The 17,417-nt window shown below is 36.4% G+C and overlaps 1 protein-coding gene across 2 annotated transcripts in view; it reads right to left on the bottom strand.

Annotated features, from left to right (window-relative positions):
• Positions 1 to 17,417, bottom strand: part of HNMT (histamine N-methyltransferase) — a 46,223-nt gene that overhangs the window by 2,870 nt on the left and 25,936 nt on the right. For both annotated transcript variants that reach the window (XM_006935262.4, XM_003990738.5), the window contains 3 exons: positions 8,931 to 9,038; positions 7,758 to 7,888; positions 5,222 to 5,315 (listed from right to left, as the gene is read on the bottom strand). In XM_006935262.4, coding sequence (XP_006935324.1) covers positions 5,222 to 5,315; positions 7,758 to 7,888; positions 8,931 to 9,038 — 333 coding nt within the window. The remainder of the gene's footprint in view (positions 1 to 5,221; positions 5,316 to 7,757; positions 7,889 to 8,930; positions 9,039 to 17,417) is intronic.

Genomic DNA, 17,417 nt, shown 5'->3' with positions numbered 1-17,417 from the left:
ACTTTGCCTCAGTTTTATTATCTGCAAAATAGGGATAATAATAGAATTTATTTATAGAATTGGGGCAAGAATAAGTAAAGATACTGAGAACCATGACAGGCACATAACATAACATAACATAACATAACATAACATAACATAACATAACATAACATAAATAAACATCGCTGAAGTGTTAGGAAATTAAGTTGGACCTGGCCAAAGCAATGTAAGGGAAAGCCTATATTTTCTGTGAGCTTCCAGGATTATTAGTGACGATTTCAAAGGCTTAAGGTATTTTGGTTCCCAAACCTCTTTTGTGGTCTAATGAAATGGTTAACTCTCCAGAAAAGTACACAAACAATATATATGCATATTCTGCATAAAATTATTGGATGCTCAAAGACCCCTGGCCTTCATCAATGGACTAGTCTAAAGTCTCCTAACTGACTTCAACAAAAGAGACTATCCAAGGCAGGAAATGGTAAAATTTAAATAGTCTAGATAGTTGACATTCTACTAATACTTCAGAAGAGGGAGCAATAATTGCAGGGTATTCTCTACAAGGTACAACTGGAATTAAGCAGGAAAAAAAAAAGAAACCTCAGTCCAGTGGGGAAAAAATTAGGGTCACAATTATGTATTAAAAATTCTTTCATTCCAAAGAGAGTGATCATCTGCCCAAATAAGAATTTGCCTACCAATAAGACTTCACAAGAAAGTAAATATTTCAGTGGTTGAGGAGAGGCTCTATTATCATTATTTTTTATTTTTAACCTGCCAGAGGAAAAAAAACCCAAAACAATCCAAATACTGATTGCAGAAAATTTGCTGGTGTCAGTGTTGTGTGAGTTGGTGCCATTTCTGAGCTGAGCAATTATACAGTTTCTAACTGATGAGTTATCATAATGGCTCTTGGTGGGCACAACATATGGTGTTACTTTTGTCTCCAACATGATATAAATGAGATTCTTTTTTCCCCATTGTATTAAAAATAACATACCATGATTTGCCTCCTTCCTTAGTCAGGTATGGAGAGGGAAGGACAACAAACAAACAAAACCCAAAACTGTCTCCTTCTGGCTAATACTCCTTAACCAGAAAAGTTGCATTTTAATTAGCAACTCTCTCAACTAATGCCTGGCTACTATATTTGAAGAAAACTGTGCTACTGATATCATTAAAAATTTTTTTTGAACGATTATTTATTCTTGAGAAAGAGAGAGAGAGAGAGTGCATGTGTGAGTGGGGGAGGGGCAGAGCAAGAAAGGGACACAGAATCTGAAGCAGGCTCCAGGCTCTGAGCTGTCAGCACAGAGCCCTTTGGGGGCCCCGAACGCAGGAGCCTTTGAGCTGTGAGACCATGACCTGAGCTGAAGTCAGATGCTCAACTGACTGAGCCACCCAAGTGCCCCCGATATCATTTTAGTGTGAGATACTCACTTTAAAAATCCACTTTGTCCTTATTTCTCTTCCTTTTCATACCCAAATCAAATATTTTATCTTTGTATAACCAGGAACTTCTGCTTGTTATAATTAAATGAATATTTATTGAGCTGGGCTACTTAAGGAACACAGAGGAAAGCCTCTCTTCCCTCAAGCAACATGTATTCTAACAGGGTGACCAGTAAACTCTGTCATTTAATTACGATATCAATTTCTCTTTCTTTTCCTAATGAGTTTCACTTGCCTACCCTTCATCACTTTTGTCTGCCTGTTTCAGCATACACTGTAGTATGTGTGCGAGTATGTGTGTATGTGTAGCTTTTTTGTTGAGTCTTTTATTCCTGTTTATTAAACATATGTTTAGATCTCCAGAACTTAATATATCCTCTGATTCCATGTCCGTCATGTAGTAGGTTTTAGCTAAAACATACTCTCTTTTGTAGAAAGACATTCAGAACTAGTAGTTTAGAATATTATAAGGCAGCTCTAATAAATTGTTATTAAATAATTTATTCAGGGGGCGCCTGGGTGGCTCAGTCGGTTAAGCGTCCAACTTCAGCTCAGGTCATGATCTCACAGTCTGTGAGTTCGAGCCCCGCATCAGGCTCTGTGCTGACAGCTCAGGGGCTGGAGCCTGCTTCGGATTCTGTGTCTCCCTTTCTCTCTGCCCCTCCCCTGCTCATGCTCTGTCTCTCTCTGTCTCAAAAAATAAAAATAAAAACATTAAAAAAATAATTTATTCAGTTCAATTCAGATATTTATTGAGTGTCTGTCTTCTAGGTGCCAAAGAGACAGAACTCCTGCTCTCAAGGAGCTCTCCTGAAACTCCCCATATGTCTCTGATAACACACTTAGCATACTGCTCCAAGTATTTCCATGTCTCAATCCTCCATTAGTTAGAAGCCATTCAAAGGCAGAAAAAAAGTGATAGTCATCTGCATCCTTCATAGCCTACCAGTGACTGACTGTAAGAACTCAATACAAGCTGCATGAACCAAATCTACACAACAGCTATACTGTGCAGCCAACAAGGAACTGAGAACACAGGCTATGTACTGTTTTGAATATGGCTGAACGCACATAATACCTTGGTACACATGGTGCATATAGCCATCCTAGGTCTCTGTATAATTAAATCTAGAAACTGACACCATATTTCATTATCTTATGATCTAATAAATTGCAAAGGTGGGTGTCTATGGTACTCAGAAAACAGTAATTCAGTCTATTCAGAGAAATACATTGTCAATTTAGTAACAGGTCAGTTGTCTGACTGAAATAGACAGGAAAAAGCCTTAGTTATGTAGCATATTTAAGATAACCCTTTGGAGCAAGATAATAATCCAGACATACCATTATCTGCCTAGATATTATCTAGATGAGTATTCTTAGAAATTTAATTTAGTGACTAGTTCCAGGCTTGTCTGAATCTGTCTATAATGAGCAATCAATTTTCTGCATTGAAGTGTAGCTATGGATGTACTATGGGCAGCTATAGTACTGCCCTGAAACAAAGATAATACGCAAACAGGCTTTTTCACTTCCAGGTAATTATGAAGCAAAGTCTACTTAGAAAGTGACTGCAAGAAGCTAGGTAAGAACAGAACTTAATGTGAACCATTTTGATGTGCGTGTGTTCCAAGTTTTAGGGAAATATTCAAATTTAATGAATGTTTTCATAAGGCAAATATGGAGAGTGGGGCTTCAAGAATCATAGTTTGGACTGAGAAGGGCAGTTTAGAGCAATGGTTTTTATACAGGGATGAGGGGGTAAGTTGCTCAGTCACCTCATATGACCCATTGAGCATTCGCAAACCTAGCTGCTAGCCACAAAAAAAGAAAAAAGAAAAAAAAGTGTATGTGATAGAGGTAGGGGTCTTTAGAGTCCCTTTAATAGTTGGACATTTGTTATTTGTTACATTCTTATGTTTAGGAACAGTATCTGTGAACAATTTTTTCTTCTTTGGGATACCTGTCTCCCATGCTTGGTACAGTAATGAAGAGTTGTTTACTGCATAAAGACAAAGGTAGTAAAATACAAACTTAGTAAAATCAAACTACACAGACTGAGTAACTTTTGATTCAAGATACTTTTTTAAGAAAAAGCTCACTGATAGTTGAGTCTTTACTCCCTGTCTTTCATTTTTTCCCCATTAATGTACATACACATAGTACATATGAACCACATATATACATAGATGCAATGTAATGTAGGTATGATTATCCAGAAATAGCCCTGGAATAAACGAAGGCTAACAGACCAAGTTCACATAGCTAGGAAGTGCCTCAGCATTCTTGCTGCATGTGTCGTCATACATTTCACTGTGGCTGTTTTGGTTTGCATATTTCTTGATGCCAACAAGCCATGGATTGTATTAATATGTTCATGAGATAGTGAGCAGAATACTGTATTTGTAAGGGCACTTAGTCAATTCTCAGTTGCTTGTAGACTACTCATGCCACTTTCTAAACCTTAGTCTGTTTTTTTCCTATTGGTAGAAATAGACTCATAGAAAACTGCTTTCTGACGTTAAAATACTTCACTTCTGAAAATATTTAAGAGTAAACAAAATATAAATAAGAGTGGATATGCTATTGATATGAAATATATCCTAAAATCAAACATACATGACTTCTGGATAAATTGCTGTTTCTGTCTGTAACACTTTCTCTTCATTATTGACACAGATTATCAAGAATAGACTGCCCTCAATGGTGACAACTAATTTTTACATTTCCTAAATGTACTATAAAGGCTTTATCCAAGTGTCTTAATTTGGAGAGAGGTTAGTAGGAAGTATCCGGTTTACATAAGCCCTTCTAAATGGGAAGATAGAACTCTCCCACATAAATGGGTATTTTTAACCAACCAGAGATAAAAATAGTTTATCAAAATGTTCCTTTGGGGAAGAGATTGTATGGCGGAGCTCTCATTTGCAAAACTGCCACATGAGTTCAAGCCTAGGATTACAAGCAACAGGCAAGCTTGCCATCTTTAAAGTCATTCCTCATATTTAAGAGTAGATGAATTTTGTGAGTTATGGTTTTGAGTATGGGGTCTGATATAAGTTTAGGAAGATAAAGACTCTTGTATATGTAGAATCAACCTGACTCCCACTGTGTGCACAATCCACAAAGAATGCTGAATGAAATAAGTAGTGAAATAATGAACTCGACAGTGTCAGTGTTTCATTTATTAACATGTTTGCTTACATTTTCTGTGTGGTACTTATTATATAGTGGGAGCAACATGACATGATCAAATGCCTTCTTTGGAAAATAATAACACAAAATAAGTGAACAATTTTTGGTTATTTGAGAAAATCTATCATGAACAATATTGGCAATAGCTCTAGAAATGCAAATTAATCAAATATGAAAGCATCCCAAATATTTAAGCCTGTATTTATGTATTAATAAACACCATAGAAGGAAAAGAGATATTCAAGAAATAAAAAGGAGGTAAACAGAAATATTTACTATTTTCGGTCTCATTAAAAAAATTCCTATTAGTGCTATTTGCTCCATGTTATATAAAGAAGAATTTATATAGAGACAATAAAGACAAATTTTCCCCAAGAGAAAGGTGTAAATAGACATTTAATTCCATTAAACTCCCTATATTGAGAACCATCGTGAAGGACTTTCTGAATACTGTATTAATTGACTATGATCAGAAGCCAAGTCAAGAATTTCATAATAAAGACAAAATATAGCAGCTGCCTTCAAATACATATATCCAAGCACATATGCACTTTTGCTGTTTAAAAATTCAGGATGAATGTAAAAAATTTACCTGACACAAGAATAATGAGAATCTTAGCATTGGTAGCTAAGAGACTATGGAAGAATTTCAGGGTAGCTGGGATATCTTTTACATAATACAGCATCTAGAAATGAAGGAAAAGAAAAATTAGACACTTTTCTATATCAATGTCTTTGTTACTTGGGCTAGATATTCACTAGAAAGTTTGATTTTCAAATTGAGTAGATTTTTACTCAACAAAACACTTTAAATATTAAAGAGGTTATATGGAAAAAGAGAGTAATAATGTGATAAAATATTAGGGAAAAGGGAAAACTATGCTATTTGCTCAATTACATCCAAGTTGTTTTAAATTTACTCTTTCTGGCTTCAATAACACAGACATTTATAGCTGGAGATACTTAGTCTCCTCTCCACATGGGGGCATTGATTCTATGCGTACTCTATATTTTGTGAATTATAGTTCTTATGGGAGAAGATAGTGCTGGCACCATAAAAACAGACCCCATTTCATGGAACGTTGCTTCAAAATTAAGCCCTTTGCACTAGCTTCACCATATGCTCACAAATGCTTTTTTAAAATCACAGAAAATATGGCAGGCTCTGATGTTGACAGATTCTCTAGGAAAATGGACTGAATAAAGCATGAGGTTATATGCTTGGTCACAAGGTGCTAGGGGTCAACCCACCACTTTTAAATAACTCTAGAATATATCTGGTGAAGCACAGGGAGAGGCCTTTTTATTCAATACAGGTAGAGCTTGGAATACACTGATGGTGGAAAATTTTCCCCAGAGCTTGCATCCTGGGAGTCTACTCCCACAGACACTTACTTCTTATATCTCATCTCCATCTCTCTTGGACAAGAATTCAATACATTATGTAGATTCCCATGACAGAATTTACTGCGTAAAGCAAATACAACTTAAACTGTGTCCCTCTCACGTGAATGAATGAGATAAAATGGACCTGCACGTGGCCAATGCTGCTTCGGGGCCATATTTAGTCTCATGTCATTCCATGCTGTTCACAGGGGGAGAGATACCCAGATACATAATCTAATCCATAAGATGCCTAACAGTCTATGATGTGACCTGGCTAAAAAAGAGGAGGTGGCCCATAACAGATTCTTTGAAATTTGATCTAATAGACACTAAGATCTCTGAAGTTAACTGTTAGTATTAAGTTGAAAGAATGTCATGAGAGTGTTAAGACTATAGGGAGCAATGAAGAGACAAAAATATAACCCATAAAATGCAGAGTAGACAGAGAAGAAGATAGAGAAATAGAATAGTATAGTAATGCAGAGCAAGCAGAATTGCTCTAAGAAAGAAGACATGTGCAAATTTTGAGAGAAATGGGAGAATGATCTATAAAGCTGTAACATTTTATAACAGGTAAAGAACTGAATCCAGAGCACAAGTGGAGAGATTGGCTTTTGATAAAAAGACACTTTTATAATAAGATGAAAGAAAAAGATGGTAGGTACAGGAGCAGCTATGTTTGCAAATTTGGAGGGTAAAAGATGACTTTCCATCTAATGATTTCACTTTTCACTATACAGTATGAAGTAAGGTCATCAGTTAGGAATGAATCATGAGGGAGGGGTTACAGGAAGTGTAAGGAGAGAGAAGGAGGTATAAAATAGATATATGAGGAAATAGGAAAGTAAGTCTGATAGAGAAACATTATACGCTTGCTGGACAATTTACGTGCTCCCTTATAGGTAAAAGATTTTGTCAGCTAGGAGAGCAGAGGTGTAGGACTGCTTGGATATGCCAATGTTAGAGTCATTTCTTCCTTGGGTTTCTTATAAGTTTATTCCCTTGGGATGACTGAACTTATGGACTATAGAAAGAAAGAAGTCTCTTGCTGTTAATACTGGTATTTCTAAAGTACACACATTTTCTAATGGTAGTCAACACCCAAAGATTATACACCCATATGCTATCCAGAAATATCAGTGATTCTCGTAATTGTGTCCCCATACCATATAATGAATAGTCATGTCCTTTCCAAGACATACTCTAGTGTATTTCTTAGAAATACGCTATCAGTGCTGGATTATGGAAATAAATTCCTACTGAATGGCTGACTGTATTAGTAAACTTTATTGACATGACAAATCATCTAACATGCCCCTTCAGTTACATGCACATTAGCCAGGTCACCAACATAAGACAAAAGCAAGAGGATTCAGAAAAACTCTGGGACATCAGAGTCCCATCCAGACCATTAGAACTACTGAAGAACTATGCTAGGATATGTTACACTCTACTGTCCTCAAACCTACCTATGAACTTTCAATCCTACAAAGTTAATTAAACCAACATTGAAAAAAAAACTATAAAGTATTTCAAGTATAAAAAACTAGCTTTTTGAGTGTTAGAGTGAATCTCTTAGTATTATAAACATTTTTATCCTCATTTTGGACAGATAATGTTCACTTGTAAAATCAGAAATCAGATTTTCATTTTTCTTCCTAAAGGTATAATATTAGGCACTCTTCATACATATTTCTGAAAAATCTCCTTTCTGAGAATATACAACAATAAATATTTCTTACCTGAATCATATGAATAAAGTCCCACTTCTGAATTTCTTTTTTCTCTGTGATTCTGTTTTGATATTCAGATGATGTCTCCTTATGCCAAACAAACTTTATGTTCTCAAGGTTTGATGTCTTGGCTACAAGCTCTAAAATACAGGGAAGAGGGGGCACACCATCAATTTTAATTGCAAATGCAGAATCCATTTCCATTTCGAATTTTAATGCAATCAATGTTATATACATAACAGATATAAAGCACATTTTTCTTTTTTATGTAGCTCTGGAAGACCAGAGTTCATACTGATTTTTTTTCTAGTGTTAAATGAAATTAGAGATGAAAGAAAGAGTCAGTAAGAAATAATGAGAACACTTATCAGACATAGGTTACATTATCTCTGTGTTGATGAGGAATCAACTGGTGAATTTTATCAATGGAAAACAAGTGATATGATTCTGTAACCCAGGAGTCAGCAGACAATGGTCCATGGACTATATCTGGTCCACCACCTATTTCTAAATGGACTACAAGCTAAAATATATATACTACTGTACTTCCTGACTTTATGCCTCTCTTTTATATCTCATGTCGTTACACTTTAAAATGGCTGAATAAAATCAAAGGAAGAATAATACTTCATGATATGTGAAAATGATATAAAATTCAAATTTTAATGTTTATAAATAAAGTTTTATTGGAACATATGAATACTCAGTTTATCAGTATCATCTATGGCTGCCTTTGTGCAGAGTTGATTAGTAGAGTTGATTGGTGGTGACAGAGATCATGTGGCCTTCTATGTCTAAGATGTTGACTGTGTGTTTTTTCAGAGAAGTTTGCTGACTCCTGTTATAATCCATTAAACACAAGTTCTTTAAGAGCAAGGATTCTGTTTAAATATTTATTAATGAATTAATGACTCCGTCTCTAAGAAAAAACATCAACGATAATAGCTGATAACCAGGGAATAGATGAAAAGTCGGTAAAAAAGGAAGTCTAATTATTCACTGTTCATATTTCTGAGGTGTTAGTCATGTCTGTCAAGAAAAAAAATTAAATATGTTCTTTTCCCAGTAAGCTTACAAAGAATATATCACAGCAATTATGTTGTTAATGATTGAGGGGACATATTTGGAATGATAAGCCATTTGGGATAGGATTTGACATACAACACCATGGGTTACAGGTACCTTTGTACTTGGCAATTTGCTCACCACTTGGCTCAACAACTTCATTGTTGATATGAATTCCTGGATATTGAGCCTGCACTTTGGAAAGAATTTGAAGATCAATTTCACCTAAAAGGCAAGCATATGGAACAAATCATGTAATTCCAGAAAGAAATGCTTAGGAATAATTTGAGGTAGTTTATTGCCTGTCTTACTTGTACTAGGAAAGTTCAGCATAAGTAAAGAACGATGCTCAACTGTGGCCCTGCCACACTGTCTGTGGTGCTAGGTTGTAAGTAGGAATAATAATATGATTTGAGGAGGGCTATGATTGCTATTCATTCCTTCATTCGTATAACCTTTATTTATTATCTAGTACTGCATTATGTTAACTCAAAGCTGCCATTGATTGTAGGACTCAATCAACTCTTCTTTTTCTACTAAGTCAGAAAAAAACACTGTCAATTATAATTTTAAGATTCCATCAACTGAAAGATGTATCCCAATTTCAAAGATGTTAAAATATGAAAAAAAGCACCTTAGAATTGATACACTTGGCTAAGCCAGAACCATATAAAATATGTCAGAAGAGGGGCACCTGGGTGGCTCAGTGTCTGACTCTTGGTTTTAGCTTAGGTATTATCTCATGGTTTATGAGTTTGAGCTCCGCATCTGGCTCTGTGCTGACACCATAGGGCCTACTTGAGATTCTCTCTCTCCCTCTCTCTATCCCTCACCCATCTCAAAACAAATAAATAAACTTTAGAGAAGTGTCAGAAGAAAAATATGTTAGGTGCAAAAAAATGATACAGAAATATGCCAGACATCTACCTTCAAATACACCATGGTCTAGTGGAAGACACAGACACGGAAGGAACCCTGTCAAGTTGGGCCATCGTGGCAAGAGGAAAGGAGACAGTGAGGAAGAGGATAGGAGGAGAGGTCAGAGAAATGGAAAGATTTATGGAAGTAGACCACTCCTGAGCTCTGTGTTACAGGCTCGGTGGAAGTTAACTGAGAGACCTCTGGGGAAAGGAAGAATTGCAGGTGGATAGGACAGCAAGTTAGAGATATGAAATCAGGAAACAGAATGGTGTACATGGACTACTGGAAGCTCAGAGTTTTGGAATATTGGACAAGGGAGAGCCTCCAAGCAAAAGGTGATTCTAGTGAGGTAAATAAAGAGGAGGCTATGATAGAATAGATACCTATTCATTAATTCATGCACCAACAATTACTGTTTATTATGTGTCAAGCACTGCACTAGGCTCTAGCAAATGATAGGAAGAGCACAGAGCTATCTGTCTTCATGAAAATGTAGCTTGTAAGTGATTGCATGAGAGAGATAGTGATGTTTGATGGACTTGAATTCCAAACCTGTCTTCTCTACTTACTAGGTGTATATAACTTTCATCAATTTGCTTTACCCTTTCAAGCTGCATTTTCCTCATCAGAAAAATAGCAATGATAATAGTACAGAATTTATTAGTTGTGAGAGTTCAGTGAGGCAATGCATATAAAAACTCAGTGCAAAATAGACACCCAATAAATGTTAGCTGTTCGTTAGTTTTATTGTTATCTTTGAGTGTCATTCCTCTCTTTGAAAATATCTCCTCTGTCCCTATTGCTGATACCTCCAACTTATGTTCTGCATTTGTTCTCTAAGGTTATGATGTTGACCTTTACTAAAGTAGACCTATGTGCTGGCAAGACTAGCATATGAAAATGATGTTAGTCTTTAACATTTTGGCATAAATGACATTAACAGAACCTTTACAAGGTTAGATATAGCAGGCAGCAGCAAAAGCATAAGTTATAAGACTAGGAAATCTGGAAGGAGGGAAATGAGAAAGATAAATCAAGAACAAAAGATGCTAGACCAGGAAAAGAGGATAGTTTAACCGTATCATGAAAGCCCCAAGTACTGGTAGTAGGAGCTGGTGCGGGTCGGGAGGGGAAGGAACGGGAAGGAAGCTGAAATGGAGGATAAAGGAGCCTATGTGACAGTTTTCTGGCCTCACCAACATGAAGCCTTTTATACTTTCCTTAGTAATTCTTCTAGCTCCCACTTACTGGCCACCTACTATTTGTCAAACACTGTGCTAGGCAATTTACTTGGATCATCTCACTTAATCCTGCACACAATGTCATCACTCCACAATATTATTCCCAACCACATAAGGTGATTTGAGTAATTTGACACACAGGGGATATTAATATGCCTTAAAGTTAAGGCACACTTTTCTGACTCTGAAGTGTTAGTTCTTCTACTTCATACTAAGAAATAGGAGGACACCAAATACTAAAAGGGCTTAAGAAATTTTTTCCCTTCTTTCCAGTAACTATTTTTGAATGATAAAAAATAATAATAACTAGAGCAAAAAGCTGTGGACTAATGAGAAACAGATTCCACCTTGCCCCAAAGAATCAGAGGCCCAAAATTCTATTCTTGCCTCTATCAAACTAGCCATATATTTTAAACAAAAAAATTCTGAGGATTCATCAATTCTGAGGATCCCTTGAAACTCAGAAGGTTGCAGTAATTTCCTCTTGGGCCTTGATGAGCTGCTTCTCCTAAGATGGACCCCAACATTTTGGATCTGCCCAAGTGTCAGAATGTATCCAGCATATATCCACGGTATATTCCTATATTGTTACTTTCCCAACCAGCAGAATGTTCTACTACAGTCAGAGCCAGCCAGTGTCTCTTTTTAGGGCAGTGATGGAAGAGACAATGCTAGAATTACAACTGAAACATGGAAAGCATGGGTTTACATGACAGCCTCTAGAATGTGAGCCCATGAACATTTGTGCATTCACTGCTGGATCCCTAGCAGAAATGAATGAACAACAAAAGGAGATAATGAAACTATTACATCAGGAATTAGCACATAAAGTCCATTTCTGACTTCATAAGTTGAGCAACCAGACTTCTCGTTTGCCAGGGACAGTTCCATTTTATGCTTATTGTGCTGGTGTTCCATCTGGTTTTGTTTCTTATTCTAAGATTTTTTTAATTATTATTTTTAAACAAATATTGTTAGAGTTTTATTTTTGTAAATAGTTTTTTAAATAACTATTTTATAGTTATAGTATTCTTAGTATTTCATTATACTTATAGTATTTTATACATAACTATTTTATAAAGAAGTTTTATAATAAAAATATCAATAAATATTTTTAAAAATCATAATAATTTTAATTCTTTACTCACTACAACTCTCATTAATAAAAGCATCCTGAGTTTGACAGTAAGTAATACCATCATGCTTATGGTGATATGGGGACACTTACTTTCTGTGCTATGTTTATTATTTATAATGGACTCTTTTTTCTTATTGCAAAAGATAGATAGATAGATAGATAGATAGATAGATAGATAGATGTAGAGATCACCCAAAATATAAAATATTCCTTGATCTCATACCCTACATAGTTTGCTTTCTGGTATCTCTCAGAAATAGGAGACATACATTTAAAAAAAATTTTTTTTTCAACGTTTATTTATTTTTGGGACAGAGAGACAGAGCATGAACGGGGGAGGGGCAGAGAGAGAGGGAGACACAGAATCGGAAACAGGCTCCAGGCTCTGAGCCATCAGCCCAGAGCCTGATGCGGGGCTTGAACTCACAGACCGCGAGATCGTGACCTGGCTGAAGTCGGACGCTTAACCGACTGCGCCACCCAGGCGCCCCAAGACATGCATTTTAAAAAATGATTTATATGAACATCTTCAACAAAAAGTGAGTAACAGATGACCTACAGTATTATGTCCTATAGTCTAGCCTAAACATTTAGCAATTCTTTATGTTTTTAACAAATCACCAGTGCTGTTCACTATCCATCGAGTCTTTCAAGCTTTGCTCTTTGCTTCATCCTTCCCTAGCCATGTGTAAATTTTCCTGCCAAATGTTTCTTTATTTTTTTTTTTTTACTCCTATTAGCAATCCTTGTTCAGGCCAAAATTATCTGTCTTGGAATACTGCAAAAAATACCCTAAAAATCCACCCTATCTTTGCTGAACTTTATGTTCCTTCAAAGCCATCACTACAACAATTATCCAAAACTCTATGCTAAGCAAACCCATCATTTCCCTGCTTAAAACCTAAGGACTAATCAACTGGATAAAGTCCAAGCTCCTTAACTGAGCATGGACCACCCTGCCTGATTCCTTATTCTCATCTCTCACAGCTCATATTTTGAAACTTTTAGCTCTAGGAACTTTGAATTTCTTGCATTTTTACCCTTCTCTCTGCCCTCCATATACACCATGCTCTTCCATGCCTTTAGTCTTTTGCCCATGTTTGCTTCTCTGCCAGGAATCCTCTCCCTTCACTTCCTTATATCATGTAACTCCTATGTGTCTTGCACTCTTCTACACATGACCAATTACCTTGGTGGTCTTTCCCACAGAGTCTGGGATAGCATCAAAATCCTTCAGACAGAAACCACCCATCATTTGACTAGAGTTGCCAACAAAGATAAAACCTTGTGTGCCCTGATATAAATTATTGCTTTACTTCACTTATTTTATTCACTAGCAAAGGCTTGATTCCAATGAGTTTGTTAAAAAGTATCAAGGACTCTAAAATGCTAGATTGAACAACTGAGCAGGTTTGATCATCAACCACTGAAAAGCATGTGAGGGATTATCAGACCCTATGGTATCATGAGCCAGCAGTAAAGAGATTCAAACAAACAAACAAACAAACAAACAAACAAAAGCAAAAAGAGAGAGAGAGAGAGAGAGAGAGAGAGAGAGAGAGAGAGAGAGAGAGAGAGAAGGAGACCATTTGTTCTTTCTTAACTGAGTCCTCCTGAGTAGGAGCTGTAACATTATGAATGTGTTCCAGTATCAGGCATTAAGCACCCTATAAATGCTTTTAGAGAGCACACAAGCCAAACTAATGTGCCAAAAGTAAACTAGAAACGAATCAATCAAATAATTCAGAAATTGTCAGCAAATTCAGGGGTAAACAAAAGAAATGTGGAAGCCAGTAGCCTATTTGTATTGTGCATTGAAAAGCCTCCTGGGAATCTTAACTTTGAGTTCCAAAACACAGCATTTAAGGGGAAGAAGGCATGCATGTCTATCTCAAAGTCAGTTTCCTTTTACATATGATCTCTCATTAGGCATTGCTTGATTATAGTTCTGACAATAGTAGGCTACTTATTTTTTTAATGTTTATTTATTTTCGAGAGAGAGAGAGAGAGAGTGCAAGTAGGGGACAGGCAGAGAGAGCAGGGAACAGAGCATCTGAAGTAGGCTCTGCACTGACAACATTAGCCTGATGCAGGACTTGAACCCACAAACCGTGAGATCATGACCTGAGCCAAAGTCAGACACTCAACCGACTGAGCTACCTAGGTGCCCCAGTAGACTATTTTTAATATCCTAACCTTTAGATAAATAAATGCCAACAATTGTTTGGGTTAACTAAAGCCTTATTATGTGTTTCCCCTTAAAGTTTTGGAAGAAAATCTGCAGTTTCCTGCGACAAATGGAAAAATTATAATGATTAAACAACTCTATTTCAACATACCATCCTTCTTTGGAGTCTGTGCATGTTATTCTGATGTAACTGATTTTCTCAGTTGGTTAATATGTGAAATTTTAGCAAAATTGGTAAAATCCAAACATGTCAAAATGTTACAGAGTATTTCATTTCAATATACAGTGTTTGGAAACATACACACCAATTTACAATCATTGGTTATTTCAGGGTGATGGAATAATAGGTTATTTTTCATTATTACCCTTTTTACCTTTTATTCTTGTGACTTATTCATTCCAGAATTGGAAGCCTGTATCTCCCACTCACCTTTTCCCATTTTGTCCATACCCCCAACCCTCTCCCCTCTGGCAACCACCAATTTGTTCTCTGTATATATGAGTCTGTTTCTACTTCATTTGGTTGTTTGTTTTGTTATTTTTAAAATTCTTTTTGGTAATGTTTATTTATTTTTTAGATGGGGGAAAGAGAGAGAGAGAGAGAGAGAGCGAGCACTAGCGGGGAAGGGGCAGAGAGACAGGGAGACAGAATCCGAAGCAGGCCCCAGGCTCTCAGCTGTCAGCACAGAGCCCAATGCAGGGCTTGAACTCACGAACTGCAAGATCATGACCTGTGCTGAAGTTGGACGCTTAACCGACTGAGCCACCCAGGCACCCGATGGTTGTTTTGTTTTTTATATTTCATTTATAAGTGAAATCATGTAGTATTTGTCTTTTGCTGACTGACTCGCTTCACTTGGCATAATACCCTCTAGGTCTATCCATGTTGTTGCAAAATGGCTAGATTTCATTCTTCTTTATGGCTGAGTAATATGTGTGTGTGTGTGTGTGTGTGTGTGTGTGTGTGTGTGTGTGTGTGTGTGCGCCACATCTTCTGTATCCATTCATCAATTGATGGACACTTAGGTTGCTTCCATATCTTGGCTATTGTAAATAATGCTGCAATGAACATAGGGGTGCATATATCTTTCCAAGTTAATGCTTTTGTTTTCTTTGGGTAAATCCTCAGAAGTGGAATTATTGGATTGTATGTATACTTCTATTTTTAATTTTTTGAGGAACTTCCATAATGTTCCCCACAGTGGCTGCACCAATTTGCATTCCCACCCAGGTGCATTTTCTTCTCCACATCCTTGCCCACACTTGTTATTTCTTGTCTTTTTTTTTAATGTTTATTTATTTTAGAGAGAGAGGCAGACAGAGTGCAAGCAGGGGAGGGACAAAGAGAGAGGGAGACACAGAATCTGAAGCAGGATCCAGGCTCTGAGCTGTCAGCACAGAGCCTGACACAGTACTCAAAACCACGAATTGCGAGACCATGACCTGAGCCAAAGTCAGACCTTAACCGACTGAGCCACCTCTGGTCTTTTTGATACGCTCTATTCTGACTACTGTGAAGTGATATCTCATTGTGGTCTTGAATTTCATTAACTTGATGATTAGTGATGTTGAATATATTTGCATGTGTTTGTTAGTCATCTATGTGTCTTCTTTGGAGTAATGTCTATTCAGATCCTCTGCTCATTTTTAATTGAATTTGTTTGTTTGTTTGTTTGTTTGTTTGTTTGTTTTGGTGTTGAGTTGTAAAAGTTCTTTATATATTTTGGATATCAGCCCCTCATCGGATATAGGATTTGGAAATCTCTTCTCCCATTCAGTAGGTTGCTTTTTTGGTTTTTCGTTTCCATCACCATGCAAAAGATTTTGTTTTGGTGTAGTCACAATAGTTTGTTTTTACTTTTGTTTCCCTTGCCTGAGGATACAGATCCAGAAAAATATTTCTAAGACCAATGTCAAAGAGATTATTGCCAATGTTTTGTTCTAGGAGTTTTAGGATTTCAAGTGTCACATTTAGACCTTTAATCCATTTGAGTTTAATTTTATGTAGGTGTAATAAGGGGCTCATCTTTTGCATGTAGTCCAGGTTTCCCAGCACCATTTACCTAAGACACTCTTTTCCCTATTGTACATTCTTGCCTCCTCTGTTCTGTTCTATCGATTTATGTGTCTATTTTGTGGCACTGTGTGCCAGTATTGTACTGTTTTGATCACTACACTTTGTCATATAACTTGAGGTCCAGAGTTGTGATGCCTCCAGTTTTGCTTTTCTTTCTCAAGATTGCCTTGGCTATTTGGGGTCTTTTGTGGTTCCATCTAAATTTTAGAGTTTTTTTCTAATTGTTTGAAAAATGCTTTTGGTATTTTGATAGGGATTGCATTAAATGTGTAGATTGCTTTGTAAATGTGTAGATTGTTGCCTCCAATCCATCAGCATGGAATGTCTTTCTATTTCTTTGTGTTGTCTTCAATTTCTTTCATCAGTGTTTTATATTTTTTGGAGTAAAGGTTTTTCACCTCTTTGGTTAGGTTTATTCCTAGATATTTTATTATTTTGGGTGCAATTGTAAGTGGTATTGTTTTCTTAATTTCTCTTTCTGCTGTTTCATTATTAGCATATAGAAATGCAATTTCTGTACATTGATTTTGTATCTATGAATTTACTGAATTCATTTATCAGTTCTAGCTATATTTTTGGTGAAATCTTTAGGGTTTGCTGTACAAAGTATCATGTCATCTGCAAATAGTGAAAGTTTGACTTCTCCCTTATTGATTTGGATGCCTTTAAGGTTTCTTTGTTGTCTGGTGGCTGTGGCTAGGACTTCCAGTACTATGTTGAATAAAAGTGGTGAAAGTGGACATCCTTGTCTTGTTCCTGACCTTAGCGGGAAAAGCTCTCAGTTTTTCCCCATTGAGCATGATATTAGCTGTGGGTTTTTCATATATGCCCTTTATTATGTTGAGGTCTGTTCCCTCTAAGCCTACTTTGTTGAGGATTTTTATCATGGATGGATGTTGTAGTTTGCCAAATGCTTTTTCTGCAAGTATTGAAATGATCATATGGTTTTTATGGTTTTTATTATTTCTCTTGATTGATGCATCACACTGATTGATTTGTGAATGTTGAACCACCCTTGCATCCTGGGAATAAATTTCAC

The sequence above is a fragment of the Felis catus genome, chromosome C1 (genome assembly GCF_018350175.1).
Source record: "Felis catus isolate Fca126 chromosome C1, F.catus_Fca126_mat1.0, whole genome shotgun sequence".
Lineage (NCBI taxonomy): Eukaryota > Metazoa > Chordata > Mammalia > Carnivora > Felidae > Felis > Felis catus.
Note: the sequence above shows the minus strand (reverse complement) of the source record. Positions and strands in the feature narration are given on the sequence as shown.